The sequence below is a fragment of the Narcine bancroftii genome, chromosome 2, assembly GCF_036971445.1.
Source record: "Narcine bancroftii isolate sNarBan1 chromosome 2, sNarBan1.hap1, whole genome shotgun sequence".
NCBI lineage: Eukaryota > Metazoa > Chordata > Chondrichthyes > Torpediniformes > Narcinidae > Narcine > Narcine bancroftii.
Window position 1 is genome coordinate 278,508,078 of NC_091470.1, and position 21,927 is coordinate 278,530,004.

The 21,927-nt window shown below is 44.4% G+C and overlaps 1 protein-coding gene across 3 annotated transcripts in view; it reads left to right on the forward strand.

Annotated features, from left to right (window-relative positions):
• Nucleotides 1–21,927, forward strand: part of kbtbd2 (kelch repeat and BTB (POZ) domain containing 2) — a 66,705-nt gene that overhangs the window by 25,644 nt on the left and 19,134 nt on the right. For 2 of the 3 annotated variants that reach the window (XM_069921075.1, XM_069921073.1), the window contains exon 1: nucleotides 17,623–17,782. The exons of the other annotated variant lie outside the window; for it this stretch is intronic. In XM_069921075.1, coding sequence (XP_069777176.1) covers nucleotides 17,757–17,782 — 26 coding nt within the window. In that variant the 5' untranslated portion in view covers nucleotides 17,623–17,756. Of the gene's footprint in view, nucleotides 1–17,622; nucleotides 17,783–21,927 lie in introns of those variants that run through there. 3 annotated transcript variants of the gene reach the window in all.

Consider the following 21,927-nt stretch of genomic DNA (forward strand, 5'->3'; position numbering starts at 1 on the left):
AAGGTGGGAAAACTAGTTCCTCAACATGGTTATCCAACTGCACGAAAACCAACAAGGTCGGGTCAGATACAGCAATGAGCTCTCCGAACCCTTCTCCATTGACAACGGCGTGAAGCAAGGCTGCATCTTCACAACAACCATCTTTACTATCTTCTTCAGCACGATGCTGAAAAAAGCCATGAAAGACCTCAAAAATGAAGACGCTGTTTACATCCGTACCGCACGAATGGCAGTCTCTTCAATCTGAGGTGCCTGCAAGCTCACACCAAGACACAAGAGCAACTTGTCCGTGAACTACTCTTTGCAGACGATGCCGCTTTAGTTGCCCATTCAGAGCCAGCTATCCAGCGCATGACGTCCTGTTTTGCGGAAACTGCCAAAATGTTTGGCCTAGAAGTCAGCCTGAAGAAAACTGAGGTCCTCCATCAGCCAGCTCCCCATCATGACTACCAGCCCCCCCACATCTCCATCGGGCACACAGAACTCAAAACGGTCAACCAGTTTACCTACCTTGGCTGCACCATTTCATCTGATGCAAGGATTGACAAAGAGATAGACAACAGACTCGCCAAGGCAAATAGCGCCTTTGGAAAACTACACAAAAGAGTCTGGAAAAACAACCACCTGAAGAAACACACAAAGATCAGCGTGTACTGAGCCGTTGTCATACCCATGCTCCTGTTTGGCTCCGAATCATGGGTCCTCTACCAGCATCACCTACGGCTCCTAGAATGCTTCCATCAGCGCTGCCTCCGCTCCATTCTCAACATTCATTGGAATGACTTCATCACCAACATGGAAGTACTTGAGCTGGCAGAGTCAGCAAGCATCGAATCCACGCTGCTGAAGACCCAACTGCGCTGGATGGGTCACGTCTCCAGAATGGAGGACCATTGCCTTCCCAAAATCGTGTTATATGGCGAGCTCTCCACTGGCCACCGAGACAGAGGTGCACCAAAGAAGAGGTACAAAGACTGCTTAAAGAAATCTCTTGGTGCCTGCCACATTGACCACCGCCAGTGGGCTGATATCACCTCCAACCGTGCATCTTGGTGCCTCACAGTTCGGTGAGCAGCAACCTCCTTTGAAGAAGACCGCAGAGCCCACCTCACTGACAAAAGACAAAGGAGGAAAAACCCAACACCCAACCCCAACCAACCAATTTTCCCTTGCAACCGTGCCTGCCTGTCCCGCATCGGACTTGTCAGTCATCAACGAGCCTGCAGCAGACGTGGACATACCCCTCCATAAATCTTCGTCCGCAAAACCAAACCAAAGATATTGGGGTAGGTGAGGGTGGAGCCAGGGGAGTAGCCATCCATCTGAACAATACATAGACAGTGAATTCCAGTTCACTGCATTCACCCCTTCAGTATTGAGCCTGTGGGTGAAAAACAGAGACCATTCATTAAAAAAAACGAATAGTTTACAAATATTTACAAGTTAAGTTTGTTGGGGGGGGGTGGTCTGGTAATTCTGGTTGAGTGCTACAGTATTGGAGGACTTTGGCTTCCTGAACCTCCTAACCCCCTGGGGTATAGGGTCTGGCTCAAGTCATGGAGTGGATTGGACCACTTCCCAAGCAGTGACCTCCGGGTCCCTGAGTGGGGCTCTCAGTAGTTCCTGGCTCGTTTGAGGCATCGGATCCTCGGTTCCAGTGGGTGCCAGGTCTCTGGTCAAGACGGTGTCCTCTCTGCCATCAAGTTATGCCACATAGGCATATATTGGGTTGACGTGCAGCAGGTGCACCCTCTCGATCAGGGGGTCTGTCTTGCTCCTCCATACACACTTTCTCAGGAGGACTGGCCCCAGTGCCATTAGCCAAGCCAGGAGAGTAGTCCCAGATGTGGATTTCCTCTGGAACATAAACATAAGCTCCTGAGGAGTTGCATTGGTTGCCGTGCAGAGGATCAACCTTATGGAGTCCAGCACGGTGGGTAGGACTTCATGCTAGCATGAGTCTGGAAGGGCTTTGGACCTGAGAGCCAATCTCACAGCCTTCCATACAGTTGCATTCTCTTTTTCAACTTATCCATTCCCCTGGGGATTGTAGCTAGTCATCCTGCTTGAGGAAATGCCCCTTACGAGCTTAAATGATGAGCCCCAGTTGCTATGGATATAGTTGGGATAACCGAACAGGTGAAAATAAAGTGCAAGGCCCTGATGACCATGGTGGTGGTCATGTCTGGGTGAAAGGAAAGCATGAATACTCGTTGATGACGTTGAGGAAGTACATGTTTCTGTTGGTGGAAGGGAGGGGACCCTTGAAATCAACACTGAATCATTCGAAGTGAGGGGATACCTTTATCAGGTGTGCTATGTTAGGGCAGTAGAAGTGTGCTTGCACTCCATGTAGACCTGGCAGGACCTGGTCATTTCCCTGATATCCTCAACGGAGTAAGGCAGCTTGCATGCCTTGACAAAATAAGCAATGCGAATGATGCAGTGACTGCAACTGGCCGGTATGTGTAGAGCCACAGCTTCCTCTTGACAGGGCATCTACAGTTAGATGGTTCATTGAGAGCACCTGGCGTATATGCTATATCATAATTATAGGAGAAGAGTTCAATCCTGCACCTAGCGATCTTATCATTCTTTATTTTTCCCCATTTTGCATTATTAAATATGCCACTGAGCACAAGTCGGTGAGCAGTTTAAATTTTCTGCTGGCCAGGTAATGCCTCCAGTGCCTGATGGCCTCTACAATGGGTTGATTCTCTTTCTCCACAGATGGGTTCCAAAGCTCATGGCTTTGTAGGATGTGGGAGAAAAAGGCAACCGGCTTGCCTGTCTGGTTAATGGTAGCAGTCAGAGCTAAGTCAGAGGCATCACTTTCCACCTGGAAGGGTGCATTCTCGTCCACCGCATCCATGGTTGCCTTTGCAATGTAGCTCTGAATGTAGTCAAAAGCTGCCTGGGCTTCGGCTGACAATGGGAAAGACGTGGGCTTTAAGAGGGGCCAGACCCTATTCACATAGTGAGGGGCCCACTTCCTTAAAGCTTTCATAGTCTTTGGGATTGGGAGGTCTAACAGGGGGCACATTCATTCGGGGTCAGAGCCAATGACGCCATTCTCCACCACATAGCCAGGATCACCAGACATTTCATCCGGAACACGCACTTACTGAAGTTGTACATGAAGTTCAGGGCCTTGGCCATGTGGAGAAACCTCTGGAGGTCAGTGGCATGATCTTCCAGAGAGTGTTCACAAATGGTGATGTTGTCGAGATAAGGGAAGGTGGCTTTAAACCTGTACTCGTTGACCATTTTGTTCATCTGTCTCTGGAAGACCAAAATGCCATTGGTGATGCCAAAAGGGACTCTCCAGATCTGATAAATCCATCCGTCTGCTTCAAATGCCTCGGAATGAATCGGTAACTGATGGTATGCAGCTTTCAGGTCAATGGTCGAATAGATCCAGTACCGCGCAATTTTGTTTACCTTGTCTGAAATTCGAGGGAGTGAATATGTGTCCTGGAGTGTGAAATGATTAATTGTTTGGCTATGGACTTTTCTTCCCCTTTCACGACTACCACCTGGACTCTCCTTATTCTGTTGCTAGGCTCCATGATGTTTTCTTTAAGCAGCCACTGTGTCTTGGCTCTGATAAATTCCCGATCTTCCACACTGTATCGCCTGCTGTTTGAAGGTATTGGTTTGCAATTGGGAGTCAGGTTAGGAAACAGTGTGGGGGGGATCAGTATTTAAGGTGGAGAGATTGCATGTGGTGTCCGGCCTCTGGGACCTTCTGTTCTGCACCATGTTTGGAGGAAGTGGGCCAGAGTACTCCATGGTCATGCTTTTAAGGAGACACAGGAAGTCCAAGCCCAGCAACACAGGAACACACAAATCCATCAGTACATACAATCGGAACTTACAAAATTCCACCCCCCCCCCCCACCACCTTTTACAGTTAGATGTACTATACCATACCCCTGGATCATCGCAGAGTGCGAGTGCAAATCTAGAAAAATATGATAGTCCATTGGATACACTCTTAAGTTGTACCACAGAGCCATTACAGAGTTTATAAAGCTCTCAGTGGAGCCACTGTCTACTAAGCAATCAGTCAAATGTCCATTTACCTTCACCTCCATTGTCAAGTTATTCAATTGGTGAGATATTGCCTGATCCAGGACGACCGATACCAGTGCTCCGGATACCAGTGCTGATGTCGACTCCTCTTGGTCCGCGGGTAGACAGGATGGCATCGACCACGAAGCATGGCAAAATGGCCACCCTCCATCTTGATCTGAAGAAGGACTAGGTGACATCCACTTCGAGGCATGGCAAGGTGGCCACCGTGGCTTCCCACAATGTTTCACTTCTGGTGGAAGGTCTCACCACAAGGCCCAGCAAGATGCTGGCAGTGAGCAACACAGAGAGGCTGAGGCCAACACTTCGGGACTCGGGAATGGGTCGAGCGATAATTTGGGGGTTGCACACATCGTTGCCCTCTTTAGGATTCCTTTAGCCTGGCAGACCTTCACCAAGTGCCCTCGCTTACTGCATCCTGAGCACACGGAGTCCTTCGCAGGGCATCGGATGCGGGGGTGCTGGGCCTGTCCACAGAAGTAGCATCCCCAGTCATGTGTGGCTGCAGCAGTCCGCACTGGGGCTGTGGGGTTCACTGGTACCCCAATGACCTGGTCCTCTTAAAAGGTACCGCTTTCTCCCGTGAGGTCGTCAGCTCCCAGTTGGGCCTGCTTGATCTCTTTTGCCAGCTCCAGGGTGCTGATCAAGTCTTTCTTCCCCAACTCTGCCTCATGTACCTCGACCTCACTCCTGCCACAAGGGTGTCCAGGATTTGTTCCTCCTCTCTCACCTGGGCCATGGCCGCTACATAGTGGCATTTTCTGGTCAGGGCCCACAGTTCAAGAATATAGTCATCCAGCAACTCACCCCAATGGTGCCAATGTTGAGAGAGTTGGTGCCTTGCCAGGACGTCATTCTGGGGCCTCATGTAGTGGGCCTTCAAGACTTCTATGGCCGACTCATATGTAGACAGTCTCTGATGACCGTGTACCCTTTGGGGCCAACTCAAGAGAGAGGCGCCAATCTCCAGAGACTATCAGAGTTGAAGACATCTTGTGTGGCCATCAGGTAGGACTGGAAGCACTACAGCAAGTAGGCAAATTCCTCCAGGGCCTCAGGGGACAGAGAATCGACCTGGAGTATGTCTTGCTTCAACAGGGCTTCCATCCCGCTTCAAAGTGAAGATATTAAAATTGTAATGTGACTGATTGCTCTCAGAGGCAAGTGAGGAGTACAAACACACTTTTAATAGCTTACATCCAATGGCTGGTAGGCACAATAGTCCTCAGGTGAATCTGAGGTAAGGGGGGAAAGCCAGGGTTTATATTGAGGTAGGTGAGGATGGAGCCAGGGGAGGAGCCAATCATCTGAACCATACATAGACAGTGAATTTCAGTTCACTGCAGATGGATTGTTTCTTTTCTCTTATTTGGTGGGGGGGAGGGTGGGGTGGTGAGAATTATATCTATGCACCTTTGTGCCTCAGATACAGTTGCCACACCTCAACGAATGTGTCATATTGCTTCTGTAAATTGTAGGTGATTTTCTCCAGGAGAATGCAACACTGTATTTCTGTATTCCATCGTGCAATATTTAGCTGGGAGTTGGACTTCCATGTATCGCTATACAATTCCTGGTTACTGACAAGGCGACCTTCACTAACTGAATTTGGTGTTCAGACAGTCTAAACCGTAGATTCTCAAGGTGGGGTGAGGGAATATTTTGGTGGGGCGTGGGAATATTTTGGGAAATAATTAGAAAGTTGGTGTGAAAAAATAAACTCGTTATGTTGGTGTGAAAGATGTGTCTTGTCAGTGCAACACAATTGTGGTAACTTCCAAATAAAATCACATTGTTCTTTTTATTTTCATAACATGTGTTTTTGTTCTTTTGATGTTTCTCTGTTGTTATTTTTTTCTGACCGATCTTATTATCATCCATTCCAAATTAGCTCATTGATGACAAAGATTCCAAATTATCTCAACAATCATGTCTCCATCCATACCCCTCTACTTTTTCAGTTCAGAAGTGAGTGAGATCTGTATGTATCTTTGTGCACTAGTGTATTGATGGGAGGGCAGTGGGGGAAGGGGTCGCCCCAGGTGCCAGGCTGAGGAGTACACCAAAATCAGAAAAGAAAGGGACCCCAGAAAGTAAAGCACGAGGCTAGTGCAGTTTTGATGCACTCTCTGTGAGAAAAAAAATCTCAGAAACTGCTACTGTTTTTTCCATGTTTTTTTTTAGGGTCAGTATTCTTCCTTTGATTCAATCATTATTTCAATCAAAACATAATAAAATATTGATTAATGTTTCAGGCACATTGCGCTGTTGTATTAATTTGTTTCACGGAGCTTTCGCTGTTCTATGTTCAAAATGAGCAGATCAAGCAATCAAAAGGTTCGTCAATATTCAGTAGAGTTCTTGAAGTTTGGGTTTATACTTGCTGTGCACGATGAATGTGCACCTTTTACTGTATTATGCCAACAGACTTTGACAAATTAATCTGTGAAGTAAGGTGGTTGTCAAAGGGAAACTGTTTTAAAAAGTTTTTGGAACTGTTTGACCTCCTCAGCGAGTTTTTGAAGGACAAACCTGAAATGAAGCTCTTGCTAAAAACAGATGGCAAATCTTATGTGAGTTTCTTGATAGACAATTGTTGAGAAGACCTGGTTCTGGGCAATCTCATTCACCATGTCGGCGATGTTGGAGAGAGGGTAGGCATCCAGTTGGGTGAATCGGTTGATGATCTGACTGTGGTGTACAACCATACAGTGTTTGTCCCCATTCTTTACCACTGCCACTTGTGTCCTCCAGGGGCTAGTGCTAAGTTCCAAACCCCTTCAGCCAGAAGTCGTTTAACTTCTACTCCAATGAAAACTCTATCCCCAGGGTTATATTGCCTTCTTTTGGTGGTGACAGGTTTGCAGTCAAGGGTGAGGATTGTGAACAGGGGCAGTGGTGGGACCCAGAGGGTGGACAAACCACAGTCGTGTGCAATGGGTGGGTTTCAGGATGCCAATTGGCCATGTTTGGAGGAGAGAGCAGGTGGTTTAAAATTTGATCGTTGCGGACTGTGAGGGAGGGGTGAGGCCCATAATATTCCATTAGGACACTCTTGAGTTAGCACTAAAGCTCCAATCTCAATATGACCGGTGTGCAGAGTTGTGGCATAATGAGGAGTTTAAAGTTTTTGTATTTAGTGCCACGCATGGTGTTAATGTCAAGGTGCAGCTGCTGTGGATCTTGGTTGAGTGGGATCTGGATGCCAAAGAGACTTTGCACTTCGCTGGGGTCACTGCAAGGGAGTAGTGCTGTGCTTTGACTAGATGTATGAAGCTCTCCATGCTCCCGATATCAAACAGGCAGTTTCTAACGTGACCCATTTACCTCAATGTCCATCGTAGACCTGGCTAGCTGATGTGGGCTGTACTGGTCCAGGATGATTGAGGCCAACATCTGGTCACTATCTAATTCGCTGCTACTGTACTGGCTGGATGGTGCCCTCCAAGATGGCGGCCTCCATGCCACGCATGTGGTGCTGTTCCTTGACATCAGGAGTGACACTGGAAGTGGTGCCATCCCAAGTTGTTGTCCCCATAGTCCCACTGAGCCATCCTCCCTGACTGGAAGTGGCATTGGAAGTGACACAGACCAAGATGATGACAACTACTGACTGCACATGGCGCTGCTGGAGGAGGGTTTGGATCTACATATCCTCTCGTTGTACCCCCTCTTCCCACAGCTGGAACAATTCGCGTCTCTGGCCAGACAGCTCCTGTGTGGATGCTTCAAGTGCCCACAGAAATGGAATTTCAGGTGCTCGATAGCGCCAATGGGATCCTGTCTCCCAAGATGGCAGTGTCTGTGCTCCCCACGCAGTGGCTGTGTTGCCAAAGGAGAAGACTTCTGCATTTTTCTGAGCTATTTCAAGTGATTTGGCCAGGTCCAATCACCATTTTCTGTCGAATGTAATCAGACCTGAAGCCGGCTTCACGTATCTCGGATCCTCTAAATGGATGGCAGCCAAAATTTCTCGGCAGCCACAGGCTTGCCCCAGTTCCCACAAGACCTGCATATACTCATCCACTGACTCACCAGGTGCTTGTCTGCAATGGCCCAGAAGATACCTGGCATAGATGATGTTCATCAGGGTACGGTACTCTTTCTGCAGATGCTCCATAGTGGCCGTTTAAGTGCTGCAGCCTCTATTTGAAAAACGCAGTGACCGACCTGTGCGAAAAGCAGGTCCCATTTATATCTTCTTTGCTCTGCATGCCATTTCATCTCACGAAGGTGTTGAGGCAGTGCAGCCACTGATTGAACTTTATGGACGCCTCTGGAGCTTTAGAGTCGGTGTCCAATTTATCCACCTATTTTGCCTTGTCCATTGGCACGAAAGTATGGTGATTAAATTGATACACTATCAATGACTCACATCAGACTAGGTCATAATTAATAGGCTTTAATCACCATAAACTGCAGACATGTCTCACATCTAGTTGGCCCACTTCCAGGTACCGAGGGAGGGGTTTGGGCATAACTTCCTTTATGGGGTTTCTCAGGGAAGGAGTTACAGGTCCAGAGGAGGACCAGACCATACAATACATTCGTATTAAGACAGCACTAGTAGTTACACAGTGGTTCCACCACAGTCATTTCCTACCTTACCATGATAATCACACTTTAAAACTGATTTGAGATGATGATCTGAGGTCACAAAGTGTATGAATGCAGGTCATTTTGTTTTACTGGAACAGTATCCAACAAAGTAAGTGTGAGTATTTCATAATGCTAAGTTGTGGGAAGCCTTTGTAAACTAATTGCTACAGAGTACCCAGCCTGTGATCCTTTTTGGCAGATGTTTGGTTGATCCAGCTAACTTCTGTCATTGGTGACCCATTGCCATGGTGTTACAAGTGGGGGTTTCACTGATAGCAATACTTCAGTGATCAAAGGGAGATAGACCTGTATTTCTCAGTAATTCCTTAGCTGATGTGGTCTCCGGACCCAGACTCATTCAGGGAGGGACAACAATTGTTGACATCACCAGCAAGTTAAATTATCCCAGTTTGGAAAGAGATAATCAATATACAAGACAGATACAGTATATAAAAATACAAAGTTACAGTGGGTGCTCTATGTGCAAACTCCCAGGAACGTGAAGGTACTAATCCTCTCCACTGCCGTCCATCAATACAGATAGGTGTGGGGTCTCTCGGCCTCCCCTTACTAAAATCTACAATGAGCTTTTTGATCGTATTCATGTTGAGAGTAAGATTGTTGTTCTGTCCGGAGCATCCCAGGGTTGTGTAATTAGCCCCCTGTTCTACTCACTCAACGCCTATAACTATGTGGCTCGGTATATACAAATTTGCTGATCACACCGCTGTTGTGGGCTGTATAAAAAGAGGTGATGAGTCAGCATGCAGGAGGGGGATTGAAAATTTGGCTGAATGATGTACTGATGACAACATTCAATGTCATGAAGACTAAGAAGCTGATTGTAGACTTTTAGAAGGGAAATTCAGAAGTGTATGACGGAGTGATCATTGGGGGATCAGAGGTGAACAAATTTAAACTCCATAATAACCTATTCTAACAACTGCCTAGAATTTCCCTACTGTATAACACTCCAATGTTCTCTGTTCCATGTACCTATCTTTTAGTCGCTTACAAGATCCTATTGTATTTGCCTCCACCACTGTGGCCAGCAATGCATACCCCAAAGTACCATACACCTTTTTAACACTATCAACTTGTGCAGCAACTTTGAGTGTCCTATGGACACAAACCCCAAGATTTCTCAGTTCATCAGCACTACTCAGGGTCTTCTATTAACATTGTATTCTGCCTTCAAATTTGACTTACCAATAATCACTTCAATGTTCTGTGCAACACTTTAAGGATGGAAACATTCAGCAGTGAGATGCTATGGTGCCGGGTGGTTGTGTTTGTTGTGTTTACTGTTTCAGTGTTTGATCTACTGTGTTCAAGTGTGGAGTGGATTTGCACTGTTATTTGTCCATTCCATGTTTCCTTCAAGCTTAAGAATGATGTGAAATGTTAACGTTGTGATATCTACATCAGATATTTATGAAGCTTTGTGATTTCTCAAAGAATGTCTTTTATAAAATTTTATTAAATTTTTAACAAGTCACAAGTTTCATTTATATGTACCCATTCATTTGCGAGAGCACATAACGTGGCAGGCAGCAGGTTCATGTCACCACATTGGGTGGGGAGGGTGGAGGGGTGTACAAGTTGTGGAAAATGGGGAGCTGGGTAGCTGGGACATACCCTTACAGGATAGACATGATGGCAGAACGGATAGCCTGGTGCCCATGGGCCTGCTGATCAGCACAATCTGCGCTATTGGGTGCAGGACCATCTGCTTCAACCAATGTCCACTCTGAAGGGAAGTCTCACATATATTGTGTAGTACACAGCAGGCAAACACAACATCTTGGGCTAAGGCGGTAGAGATATCTAAACGCTTGGACAGGCATCGCCAGCGGCCTTTTAGATGGCCAAATGCATGTTCCACCACTATCCTTACTGAATTAAGGGCCTTGTTAAATCTTCGCTGATCCCGATCCAGTACTCGGCGCTGTGTGAACTCCTTCGTAGGAGGTATGCCACATCACCCACAAAATGTGCTGGAACCTCCACTCCCTCAACATCCTTGGACACCTGCAGGCACAATGATGCAGAAATGTAGTTAATTCATGCACCTGAACGTTGACACAGCAAGCATGCATAACATATTAAAACTTGGAGCTTTGAAGGGTGAACACTCACGTCATGTGGGAAGAGGTATCCACCCTGGTCCTCAGCTTTTCTATACAGAGGAGAGTTGGCAAGCACTCGGGCATCATGCGTGCGGTCCGGCCACCCAACAAACACATCTGAGAAGCTGTAACATGAATGGAAATCACAGTGGAAATGACACAGTGAAGTTATAGTCATTGGAAATGTGATGTGATGTACATCAATAGAGGCTTAACTCACCAGAATCTGTGGTCATCCACCGCTTGCAGAACCACTGAATGCCACCCTTTGCGATTGTAGTAGGCTGCAGCATCCATGCTGGGTGTGATAATGGGAATGTGTGACCCATCAATGGCACCAGCAGACATTGGGTATCCCCTTTGGGCGAAGCCATCAATGGTCTCCTGGAGACGTGTTCCACTTGGCATGGAGATGAAACATTTACTGAGGAATTTCCTCAAGGCGGCAGTCACCTCCTGCACCACCATGCACATGGTGCTGACGCCTATTCCAAAGATGGTACTGATGGATTGATACTCACAAGGGGTGGCATACCACCACAAGGCCACAGCTAATCGAAGACTGGGTTCCAATGGTTACTGCAAGTCTGGTCTATGTGCCTTCAGGTGAGGCTCTATAAGTTCCAGCACGAAGTGAAAGGTGTCACGCGACATATGAAAGTGTCTGCTCCACTTAGCATCATCAAATTTGGTGAGGACATTACTCCAGAACTCAGCACCCTGGGGTAGGTTCAACCTCCAGAGAGACCAATGTGTCACCATATCTAATTAACTGACCAGCAGCATTTGCCTTCGTCTGCGGCGCTTAAGCTCCATGCGCCTTTCGACCGCTAACTGCTGTCTTCTTGCCCTCAGCCTTTGCAGGAACTTTCTCCTGATTGCACCCATGTGAATTTCAGATCTCAAGGAGAATTGAAGAGCTTCAACAGCACAAATAGCCTTACCAAGGATCTGCCGTATCTCATTCTGAACACTCAGAAATGCTGAAATCATCATCATGTCTCCTTCCTGCACAGGGTCTGCCATTGTCCTGTGTTCCTTCTTGTCACACTCAAAATGACATCATGTCAGTGGGCGGGATCACATCTGACACTGGGCAGGAGCCGGAGTGTGCTCAGAGCCGCATCCTGTGCAGCTGTGTCCTTCAGGTGGCCAGCATTGCGCTTTAAACATTGGCACCTGAATGGCAATTTAAAGGGCCACTTCTGCTTCTTCAGGCTCATTCTTAGCATAGAATGCACCTGAAAAAGCTTAGAGAGGAGAACTATTTTGCTCTCAGAGAGGGAGGTCGTGGAACAGAGAGAGAGGAGACAGAAATCAGTTCTGGAAGGACAAAGCTGGCAAACTTTGGAAGCTGACTGGTCAAAGGAGGAGATTGGCGGTCTGAAAGGTGACTTGAAAGAAAGAGGATCACCTAGAGAACCCTGAAGGGGGCAAGTTTCATCAGCAAGACTGATTGAGAAGGAATCAGTTGTGGATGTCCTGGAAAAGGAATCTCTCTCTGAAAACAAGCAAGAACCCTTCTGAGTAGTAACCCTTTTGCCTGTTAAGCACCAAAGACTGGTGACCTTTGTTAATGCTAACTTCTGTGCACAGAACAAGAACTGCCTGCAACCAATGAGATTGAACTGTGATTCAAAGAACTTTTCTAATCTTAAATTTACATTACACACACACACCTGCGCTTAGTGTTAGAGAGGGGATTAAGTAGTTAGGTAGGTTAGTTAAGTAGGTTAAATAATAAGTTAGAGTTTAATTCTGTTTTCTTGTTCAAATATAATTAAAAACTACTTTTGTTTAAGTAACCCTGTGTTGTGATGCATAGCCATTGCTGCTGGTTTGTGGGGTCCTCTGGACTCCGTAACAGTTCCAATGGTGATTAGTAGAAGGGATGAGTGTACAAGCGAGTCACAGAGGCACAGTCCTTGCAGAAGTGGGGGGGGGAACAAGATGGAAAGATGTGTCTGGTGGTGGGATCATGATGTAAGTGGCAGAAATTACAGAGGATGTGCAGGCTAGTGGGTGGTAGGTGAGCACAAGGGGCATCCTGTCTGTAGATCAGTCACTGTGTTCCTATCCTGCATATATGGGTTACTGGAGTTCTGGGGAAATTCTTTATGCTGGCGCCCACTAGTGGTCATGTTGTGGTACTTTGCATTCTTGATGTATATAGTTAATAAACTAGGTTTGAAGTTAATCCACTTGCTTTCATTTATTTAAACTGGTGTCAGAAATGGGATATGAACCCATGCCTCCAGTTGGAGACCAGAAGTTGAGTCTATGTTGCGAGTTTAGATAAATCTCTGTGAGATCTCTCTATGAGTGGCCTGGTGCTGCAGACAGCTCTTTCAGCTAACTCATTAGATTGGGGATACTCTGGGCTCCTGGTGACATGAGTAAAGTCCCACTGTATGGCAAAGTCCTTCAATTGCTGGCTTGTAAACTGTCTGGCATTGTCTAGTATGAGGACGTGTGGTGCTCCATGAACTAAAAAGTGTCTCTTGAGTTTTATAATGACCAGTGCTGAGGGAACATCACAAAACAGGTCAATCTCATATCAGACTGAATATGAGTCCACTCATATTACTGAGAGCACCATTCAAAGATATTTATTGCCATGGTTGACCAAGGCAGGTCTGCAACTGGATGAAGGATGAGTGGTTCCTTTTCTTTGGTGCTGTAACAGACAGAGGATGACTGTATCTCCTTGTTTTTTTTTCTTTTTTAAAATTTTTTTATTTTTCACACTATAAACCATATTGACCAAAATAATCTCCTTGTTGATGTCATCTGTCATTGTAGGCCAGTAAACTGTGCCTCTTGCTCTCCATTTAGTAGCTTCTCCACCTGGATGCCCTCTGTGCATAATGCTGATGTACTCCTTCTTTCCGGCCTTTCATATAGTTAGTTTGTTTCTGAAAGGAAAATAAGCATGAACAGCATGTGGAAGGAAGACTATGCTGTTTGCTGGACCACTCATGTCTGATGACAGTGCTGAGTGTCTGCAGGGTTGTGTCATCTGCTGTGGGTCTCTTTAACTCCTCCAAGCGAGAAGAGGATATGTAGTTGACTGTTATCATGTCAAAGTTGTCTTCCTCGTCAGCTTGTTGAACTATGGAACTCCTGAGAGCTCAAAACGGAGTGTCAGCCAGGTACATTTGTTTTCCGCTTTTATACACGAGGGTGATGCTGTACTTTTGAAGTCATAACATCTTCCTTTGTAGTCTTGACAGATGGGTCTTGCTGTACCAGTGACCAGGGGCTGCTGATCTATTTATATGGTCACCACCTTGCCATAAATATAATCATGGAATTTTGACATGTAAAAACCACTGCCAACTGGTCTTTTTTGATCTGAGCATATCTGGTTTCTGTGTCAGTTAGTGTTCGTAAAGCATAGGATGTGGGGTTTTCTTCCTGCAAACAGGCTGTACCTAGTCCATAATGTGAAGCATCACTGGTGTTACAGGCTTACTGACATCGAATAAGAGAGAACCGGTGGGCGGGACATGTGCTTCAAAAGAATTTTGCTGCTGCTCATGCCAAGTCCATTCATTGTCCTTGTGTAGTAGTTGTCACAATGGAGCTGTCAGCTGACTGGAATTTGGAATAAATTTTCCAAGACAGTTGACCTTCCTTAGGAATCTTTGCAGAGCTGGGACATCTCCTGGTACTCGCATTTCACTAATTGCTTTTGTTTTGGAGGTGTCAGCTTTGAGGCCTTCACTTGTGAAAAAGTGGCCAACATAGCTGACGTGGTTCAACCGGAACCTGCACTTGAGGGGATTAGGCCTCAAGTTCACTTCTCTAGTATGGTTGAGCACTTATCTCAAGTTGGTGTCATGTTTTCCATATTTTTTACCTCCAATTATTATGTCATCAACTATGTTTGCACAGGGATATCCAGCAAAAATCTGTTCCATGGAGCGCTGGATCACTTCACCTGCAGAATTTTTAAAAAAACTTTATTTATTTGTTCAAAAAACAAATAATATATGACATATGCAGCAATTAAACATAAACATGAATGTTTTTTTTATATAGAAAAAAAAAGAAAGAAAAGAACCCCCCCCTTCAGCCAACTCTCCTAAGGAGAGAAATAAAAAAAGAAAAGAGAAAGAATATTAAAGAAAAAGTTAAATATACATATTAAAATCCAGTCAATATAAATTAAAATGTAAATATTCTGAGTATAACAGCCACTTATTAATAAAAAAAATTATAATTATCATGTGAAACATACATAATTTTTTCCATTATTAAACTATATTTCATCTCATTATGCCATCTATTAATATCAATCATATTTGTATCTTTCCATGTACTAGCAATACATTTTTTCACTATGGATAAAGCTAAATATACAAAAGCAAACCTTTCAGAGGTTGCAAACTACTCAATAAAAAGATTAAAACTATTTTAATCTTATACAGGTATTCTAACAATTATTGAATTTTCTTCCAAAAAGATTGTATATGTATACATAACCAAACAGCATGAAAAAAAGTTCCAACCTTATCACCACATCTAAAACACAAATCTGATTCATGAAAACCATATTTTTTTAATTTTTCAGGAGTCAAATATAATTGATGTAAAAAATTGTAATTAATCATTGCATAAATGCATTTATCAATCTAGTTACACTATCATATTGATACATAGATGAAATATAACCCTTCTCTGGTACCTTCATAAGAAAAGTCTCAAATTTAGTCATTTTAGGTAAAATCATATCTCTACCAACCATACATTTTATCAAAGATCGAATTTGATAATAAAGAAATAAAGAGTTCTTATCAATACCAAAATCTTCCCTCATCTGATTAAAAGATAAAAACTTACCCTCTTTAAAACTGTCTCCCAAAATTTTCACACCTTTAAATCTCCAATGCAATAAACTTTGATTATGTATTGAAAAAGAAATGTTAATTATTATACAACGGAGTCAAAGCCAAAAATTTACACCTAGAGCCTGTAATTTTATTTTTCTTTATCCATAACTTCATTAAATGTTTTAGTATAGGCACATTATATTGTTGTAACAAATTTATATTCCATCTAAACAAAAATTGATGTATTTCAAATTCAGAAATACTTGCCATCTCAATTTTAGCCCAACTAGGAGGCCATACCAAATCCATCAATGAACTAATAAATTTAAGTTTGACTGCTTTATAATAATTATGAAAATGTGGCAAACGTTGTCCCCCTAATTCATATTTCCAAGTTAATTTATTCAAAGCTACTCTCGAAAATTTACCCCTCCATAAAAACTCCCTAACCATTTTATTCAAATCTTGAAAAAAAATTTTATCAAGTAAATACGGAATAGATTGAAACAAATATTGTATATTCATCTTAAAGATATTCATCTTAATTGTATTTATCCTACCCATTAAATTAATAGGTAAATCTTTCCATTTAATCAAATCAGTTTTAATTTTTTTCATTAACAGAGCATAATTTAATTTATATAAAGATTGATAATTAACATTCAAAATTATACCCAGATATTTAATTCAATCAGTCCACTTCAAATTAATAATATTCTTATAAACTGAATAATCTCCTTCACTTCACCGGCAGAGTTGAGTCCAAATGGAATCCGTAGAAATCTGTAGTAAGCAAAACAAGTGTAGAAAGAAGTTAGCAATGACAATTTGTGGTCAAGTTAAATCTGCCAAAAGGAGCTCCTCGCATCCAAGTCTGAAAACAGTTGCATTCGACATTTGTGTGGCCACTTCTTCCACAGTTCACAAAGGGTTATGTGGCCTTTTCAGAGCAGTGTTCAGGTTCTGATTTCTTGTTTGTTCTTTTTGTTGGTGGCATCCATAGAATATGCCAAATCAGTTGGCTCAGAAACTAGATTGATGATACCCAATTCCTCCATCCTGTCTAATTCAGCTTTGACTCTGTCCTTCATAGCCACAGGAATGCGATGTGCAGGATAAACAACTGGTCTCAATTCTGGGTCAAGACTCGGTCCAAGCTCACCAGAAAAAAGGTCGCTGTACTCAGCTTGAATTTGATGTGACAGAATTTATTCAGTGGGGCTTAACTGGTGAACGTCTTTGCTGAAAGAAACCAGCTCCAATTGAATGCAAATAAATAACCCTGGCAGTGACAAAATAGCCTCATGAACAATGTATCGCGGCAATGTTTATAAGCTTCCCTCTAGGTAGCACTTCAACTTAACCATAGCGTTTGGATTTTGTTACCTTCCCCCGCCCCCCCCCCCCCAATATGCAAAAGGCTTGTGGATTTAATGCATGCTCTTATTTGTTTTTCACTCTTTACTCGCTGAAATGCTTTTTTTGACATGTCTGGTGGTGGGATCGTGATATAAGTGGCAGAAATTGCAGACGATATGTTGGACGTGCAGAGGCTAGGACAAGGGGCATCCTGTCCAACTTGCGCATGGGGGCTGGGGGTGGGGCAAATGAGCAGGAAATAGAGGATATGCAGACAAAAGCTGAGTTGATGGTAGGAGAAAGGATGCTGCGTTCTTTGAAGGACATTGCATTGGAATTGGTTTCTCTGCTGTCCTGAACCACAGCTCCTGATTTTTGAATTGGCTTCACTCCAGGTGCATCCTCTGCCGTCCTGAAACCATCTTCTGGTGTTCGAATTGGCTTCACTCCAGGTCCATCTTTTGGTACCGTGAACCCTGTTCAACCTACACCCTCTATCGACCACGGCCGTCTGCTGGAGCAACGACGCATTGTCACCCATTACTTCCTGTTCCTTCCCCATGTGTGGCGCGTACGTCACGACGTCCGTGCGGCGTGACGCACTGGCGGCAGTTGGGCTAGTGATGGCGGCGAGCCCAGGTGGTAGGGTACCGCTCGTCTGTTGCACGGATTGAGTGTCAATGCTGGCCCCGCCGGGCAGTGTTTCTTGGCCGGTCAATCCTCCGTGCCAGTCGCGGGAATGTTCTTGATTTCACCCGGACCAAGGTAGGCTTAGGGGTTGGCCAAAGAAGTGAATTAGCGCGGCGGGCGGGAGGAGGACCACGGCATCAGGTGGGAGCGGGTGTTGAGGCCCCCCGGCCCCGAGCCCCCCACCCCAGGCCCAAGGCCGTGCTCACGAAAACAACCCCCGGAGTTTCTGCGGGGGTGGCGCTCCACCCGGGTCTGAGTTCCGGGGAGTGGGTCACAGCCGAGGCGGAGCTATTTCCCGGTGGTTGGGTGAGAGGCCTCGCCGGCCTGGACACGCGAAGCATCGTGATCGACCCACGGACTCGAGAACTGCGGCGGATTTAATAAAACTGAGCGATGTCTCGGTTTAGAGGATGAGTAATTCTCTGTACAGCAAGTCAGGAAAGTTGACGAGTGAGAAATAAATGGGCACGGGAAATATTCAGCTTGCTCATTCTGTTCCTCTAATCATAAAAATAAATCGTAGGGAGTTTATAATAACTCCGTAAATTATAAAGGTACCAGTTGGCATTGTGTAAATAACATCGAAGTACAATGTGTGGCTTATAAATTGGTACGGAAGAAATAGGGTTCATTTCATTGAATACTGAAACCAGTACTGGGAAATATTTTGTAAAAGTCAAGGAGCTACGGGCCAGGGTCAGTAGGTTACTGGAAGGGATTCTGAGAGACAGGATCTACTTTGTTGAAAGGCAAGAAATAGCATGACTTTGTACGTTGGAAGTCATGTGCCTAAAGAGTGAGTCTTTTTTGAGAAGGTGAAGAAAATTGAGAGGAAGGCAGCAGGTGTATCTTCATGGACTTTAGTAAGGCCTTTGACAAGAGACAGGATGATGGTCTACCTTGGAAGATTAGATCACATGGAGTTGGCTATTTAAATAACGAATTAGCTTGTGGAGGAGACAGGGTGGTGGTGGAGGGTTGTTGTTCAGACTGGAGATGAGTGCAGTAGGGATTGGTGTTGGGTCCACTGATGTTATCTGAATGATTTGGATGACAATACAGTTATGGCTTGTAAATTTGTGGATGACCCCCAAATTAGTGGCGTAGTGGTTAATGAAGAAAGGTACTTAAGATTACAACAGGATCTAGATGAACTCCAAGTAGGCCAGGAATGGCAAATAGAATGTGAGGTATGGCAGTTAGATAGGTTAAACCATGGTGGGTCTTGCATGATGAATGGTTGGGCCCTGGGAACTTTTGTAGATTGAATATTTTGGGGTACAGGGACATAGTTCCATGGAAATGATCATGCAGGTAGACAGTGATAAAGATAATGTTTGCCATGTTTGCATTCATTGGGCAGGGGATTGAATACAGGACTAGGAATGTCCTGTTCCAACTGTACAAAATGATGATCTTGTATTTTGGAGAATTGTGTGCAGTTTTGGTCGTCATCCTGTATTGGAAAGGTATCATCATCAAAGGGAGACGAAAATATTCTTGAGTATGTTGGACTCGTAAGATTTTTCTTCCAGGAGCAAAGGAGTCTAAGGTGAAGGTCTATAAAATGAAGGGCATAGAAGTAATTGTCTTTTTTCCCAAGGTGGGATAGTTTAAGACTGCAGACAAAGATTTAAAGTGATTAGGAAAAGATTTAAAAGGGATTCAGGGACAATTTTCTACAGAGGGTAGTGGGGGGGGGGGGTATGGGAGGAAATGATAGAATTGAGGATAATTGTAACAAATTTAAAGGGGTATGGGCCAAATACAGGCAAATTGCACTGACTGGTTGGCTCTGACAAGTTATCCAAAGTGCTTATTTCTGTGCTGTAGAACTTTGAGTATTTAGTTGGAAGGGACTGAAATCAATGTGTTATGGCTTAGTGAATTAAATAACTGGTCTGTGCACATCTTTAAATAGTAGTGATATTGGTGATCTGGTGAGGGGTAATTTAGTATGTTAAAGAGAGGACAAAGTGCAGGGTGGCAAAATAAATAACCTGGAACCTGACAGGATAGGATATTATTTTCAAAGAGAAATGTATACATCCATTTGAAGTCAGAGCATTACTAAAAGTTTTCTTTCTGAATGTAGTCTGTATTCTGTGGCAATCAGTCTATGAAGACATGAGAAGATTTGGCTCTGGGACAAGCAAAAGCTAACAATAAAATAATTAATGTGTAGTTTGCAAGCAAGGTAACACTTTAAGGCAAAATGTCCAACTTCAAATTTAATTTAACTATGGGTATTGAGAAAAGTTATTGGTAGTGATAGGACAAAGGAAAAGATGTGTAATGCTGCAAAGAAAACATGTCCTTGAAGATTGAGTACATTTTGGAATTAATTGAAGGAAGGCTAATGCAGTTATAGGAAAAAGCCAAGACTATTCTATGAGAGGTATTTTTTTAAAAAAAAAGTGTTTCTGCAGATATGTCAAAAGAAAATAGTCAATGTTAAAACAAATCCCTCAGCCTGGGAGAGAATAAATTATATTGGAGAATAACAATATTTTAACATGTCTTAATATGTCTTCTGAAGAAAAAAAATACAGAAAATCTGGAAATTGTGGAGTATTTATCTTGAATGAGTATTAAACCTGTTGCTGGAACAGGCCAAGCTTGAGAACAATGACCTTGAAGCTAGCGAGCTCGCTCACCAGATGACTCCCTCCAAGGACCACCGGCTGATGCTTCCCATGCTAGGGAGCGCTCCTGCACTAGGGAGTGCTTTTTCTGCAGCAAGAGCGAGTATCCCAATCTCATTGCCCGGCTAAAGACTCAGTTTGCTCCAGCTGTGGAAAGAAAGGACACTGGGTGAGGGTTTGCCATGTGAGGGGAAGCCCATGGCCTGCATCACTCCCGGATCCGATTACTGCCCCAAGCTGTTTGCCTCGAATTTGCCTGAACCCACTTGCTGCGCTACATGCTGAAGGAGGGTGGCTGTGAGAAAACAGTGCAAAAAGGCTCGGTGGCCATCTTGCAGCGACACAAATTCAAAGTCTGTGCCATCATTGTCATAGAAGGAAGGAGAGCGGCCATCTTGTTGTGCCACGAGGTCGACGACATCTTAATTGCGGGCAACCCAGGATGGTGGGGGCCACTTGAGTGAGGAGTACGGAGTCTCTGGAGTCTTAACCTCAATGGTTCTAGATCAGGACAGACCTCACCAATTTAGCAACTCCATAGTGACTGTTAAGGTAAACGGACACTCAATGCCTAATCGACACAGGTTCTACTGAAAGTTTCATAGACTCACAGACTGTACAAGAATACAACCTAAAGGTGTATCCTTCCAATTATCTCATATTCCTTGTGTCTCAGTCGCACTCTATGTGTATTCAACAGCATTGTATTAGTACATTTCTCATTTGGTGGGGGGGGGGGGGGGTGATTTTGTGAAATAAACCTGTATGTACTTAATGAATTTGTGCTTCAGTGCTGTTGGGTTTGGACTTCCTGTGACACCTTAAAAGTGTGACCCTGGAGTATTCTGATCCCTCTCCCCTATAATGGTTCAGAATGGAGGGCCTCTAAAATCAGAACCCATGTGCAGCCTCTCCACACTGAATATCGCCCTCCCCCCCCCCCCCCCCACCACCTTCTTCCCGAATCAGTCCCCAGACTGCAAACATATTGCTACCAAGAACAGGAGGTACAGCACATCACATTGGTATTTCAAAGTCTGAGACACCATGTCTACTCAATGAAGGTATCATCGAACCTAGCACTAGCCTGTGGAGAGCGCAAGTCATAGTGGTAAAAAGGGAAAACAAGTCCAGGCTTGTAATTGACTACCGTGTTTAAGTGAAAAACACACAAATGCTGGAGAAACTTTGCAGGTCAAACAGTGCCTTTATGTAGCAAAGGTGAAGATACATCACCAATGTTTCGGCAGCCCCAGGGCATGAACATTGAGTTCACTGCATTCCACTAATCAGCTTGCTTTTTCTTCCTTTCCCCACCCCACCCCACCCCCCCCCCCTCCACTTAACTAGTTATTCCAGTTCATTTCTCTCTCTACCTGGCCTAGACTTCCCCCCTCCCCGGGATGTTTCTCCCCCACCCCCCCACTCTCCACTTATCATCTCCCACCCTCACCACACCCTCCTCCTTTTGTTCAGACATCACTATACCTTCATGATGCCATCATCATCACCCTGTACAAAAACAAAGGTGAGAAATCAGACTGCTCAAACTCCAGGGGAATCACGCTGCTCTTC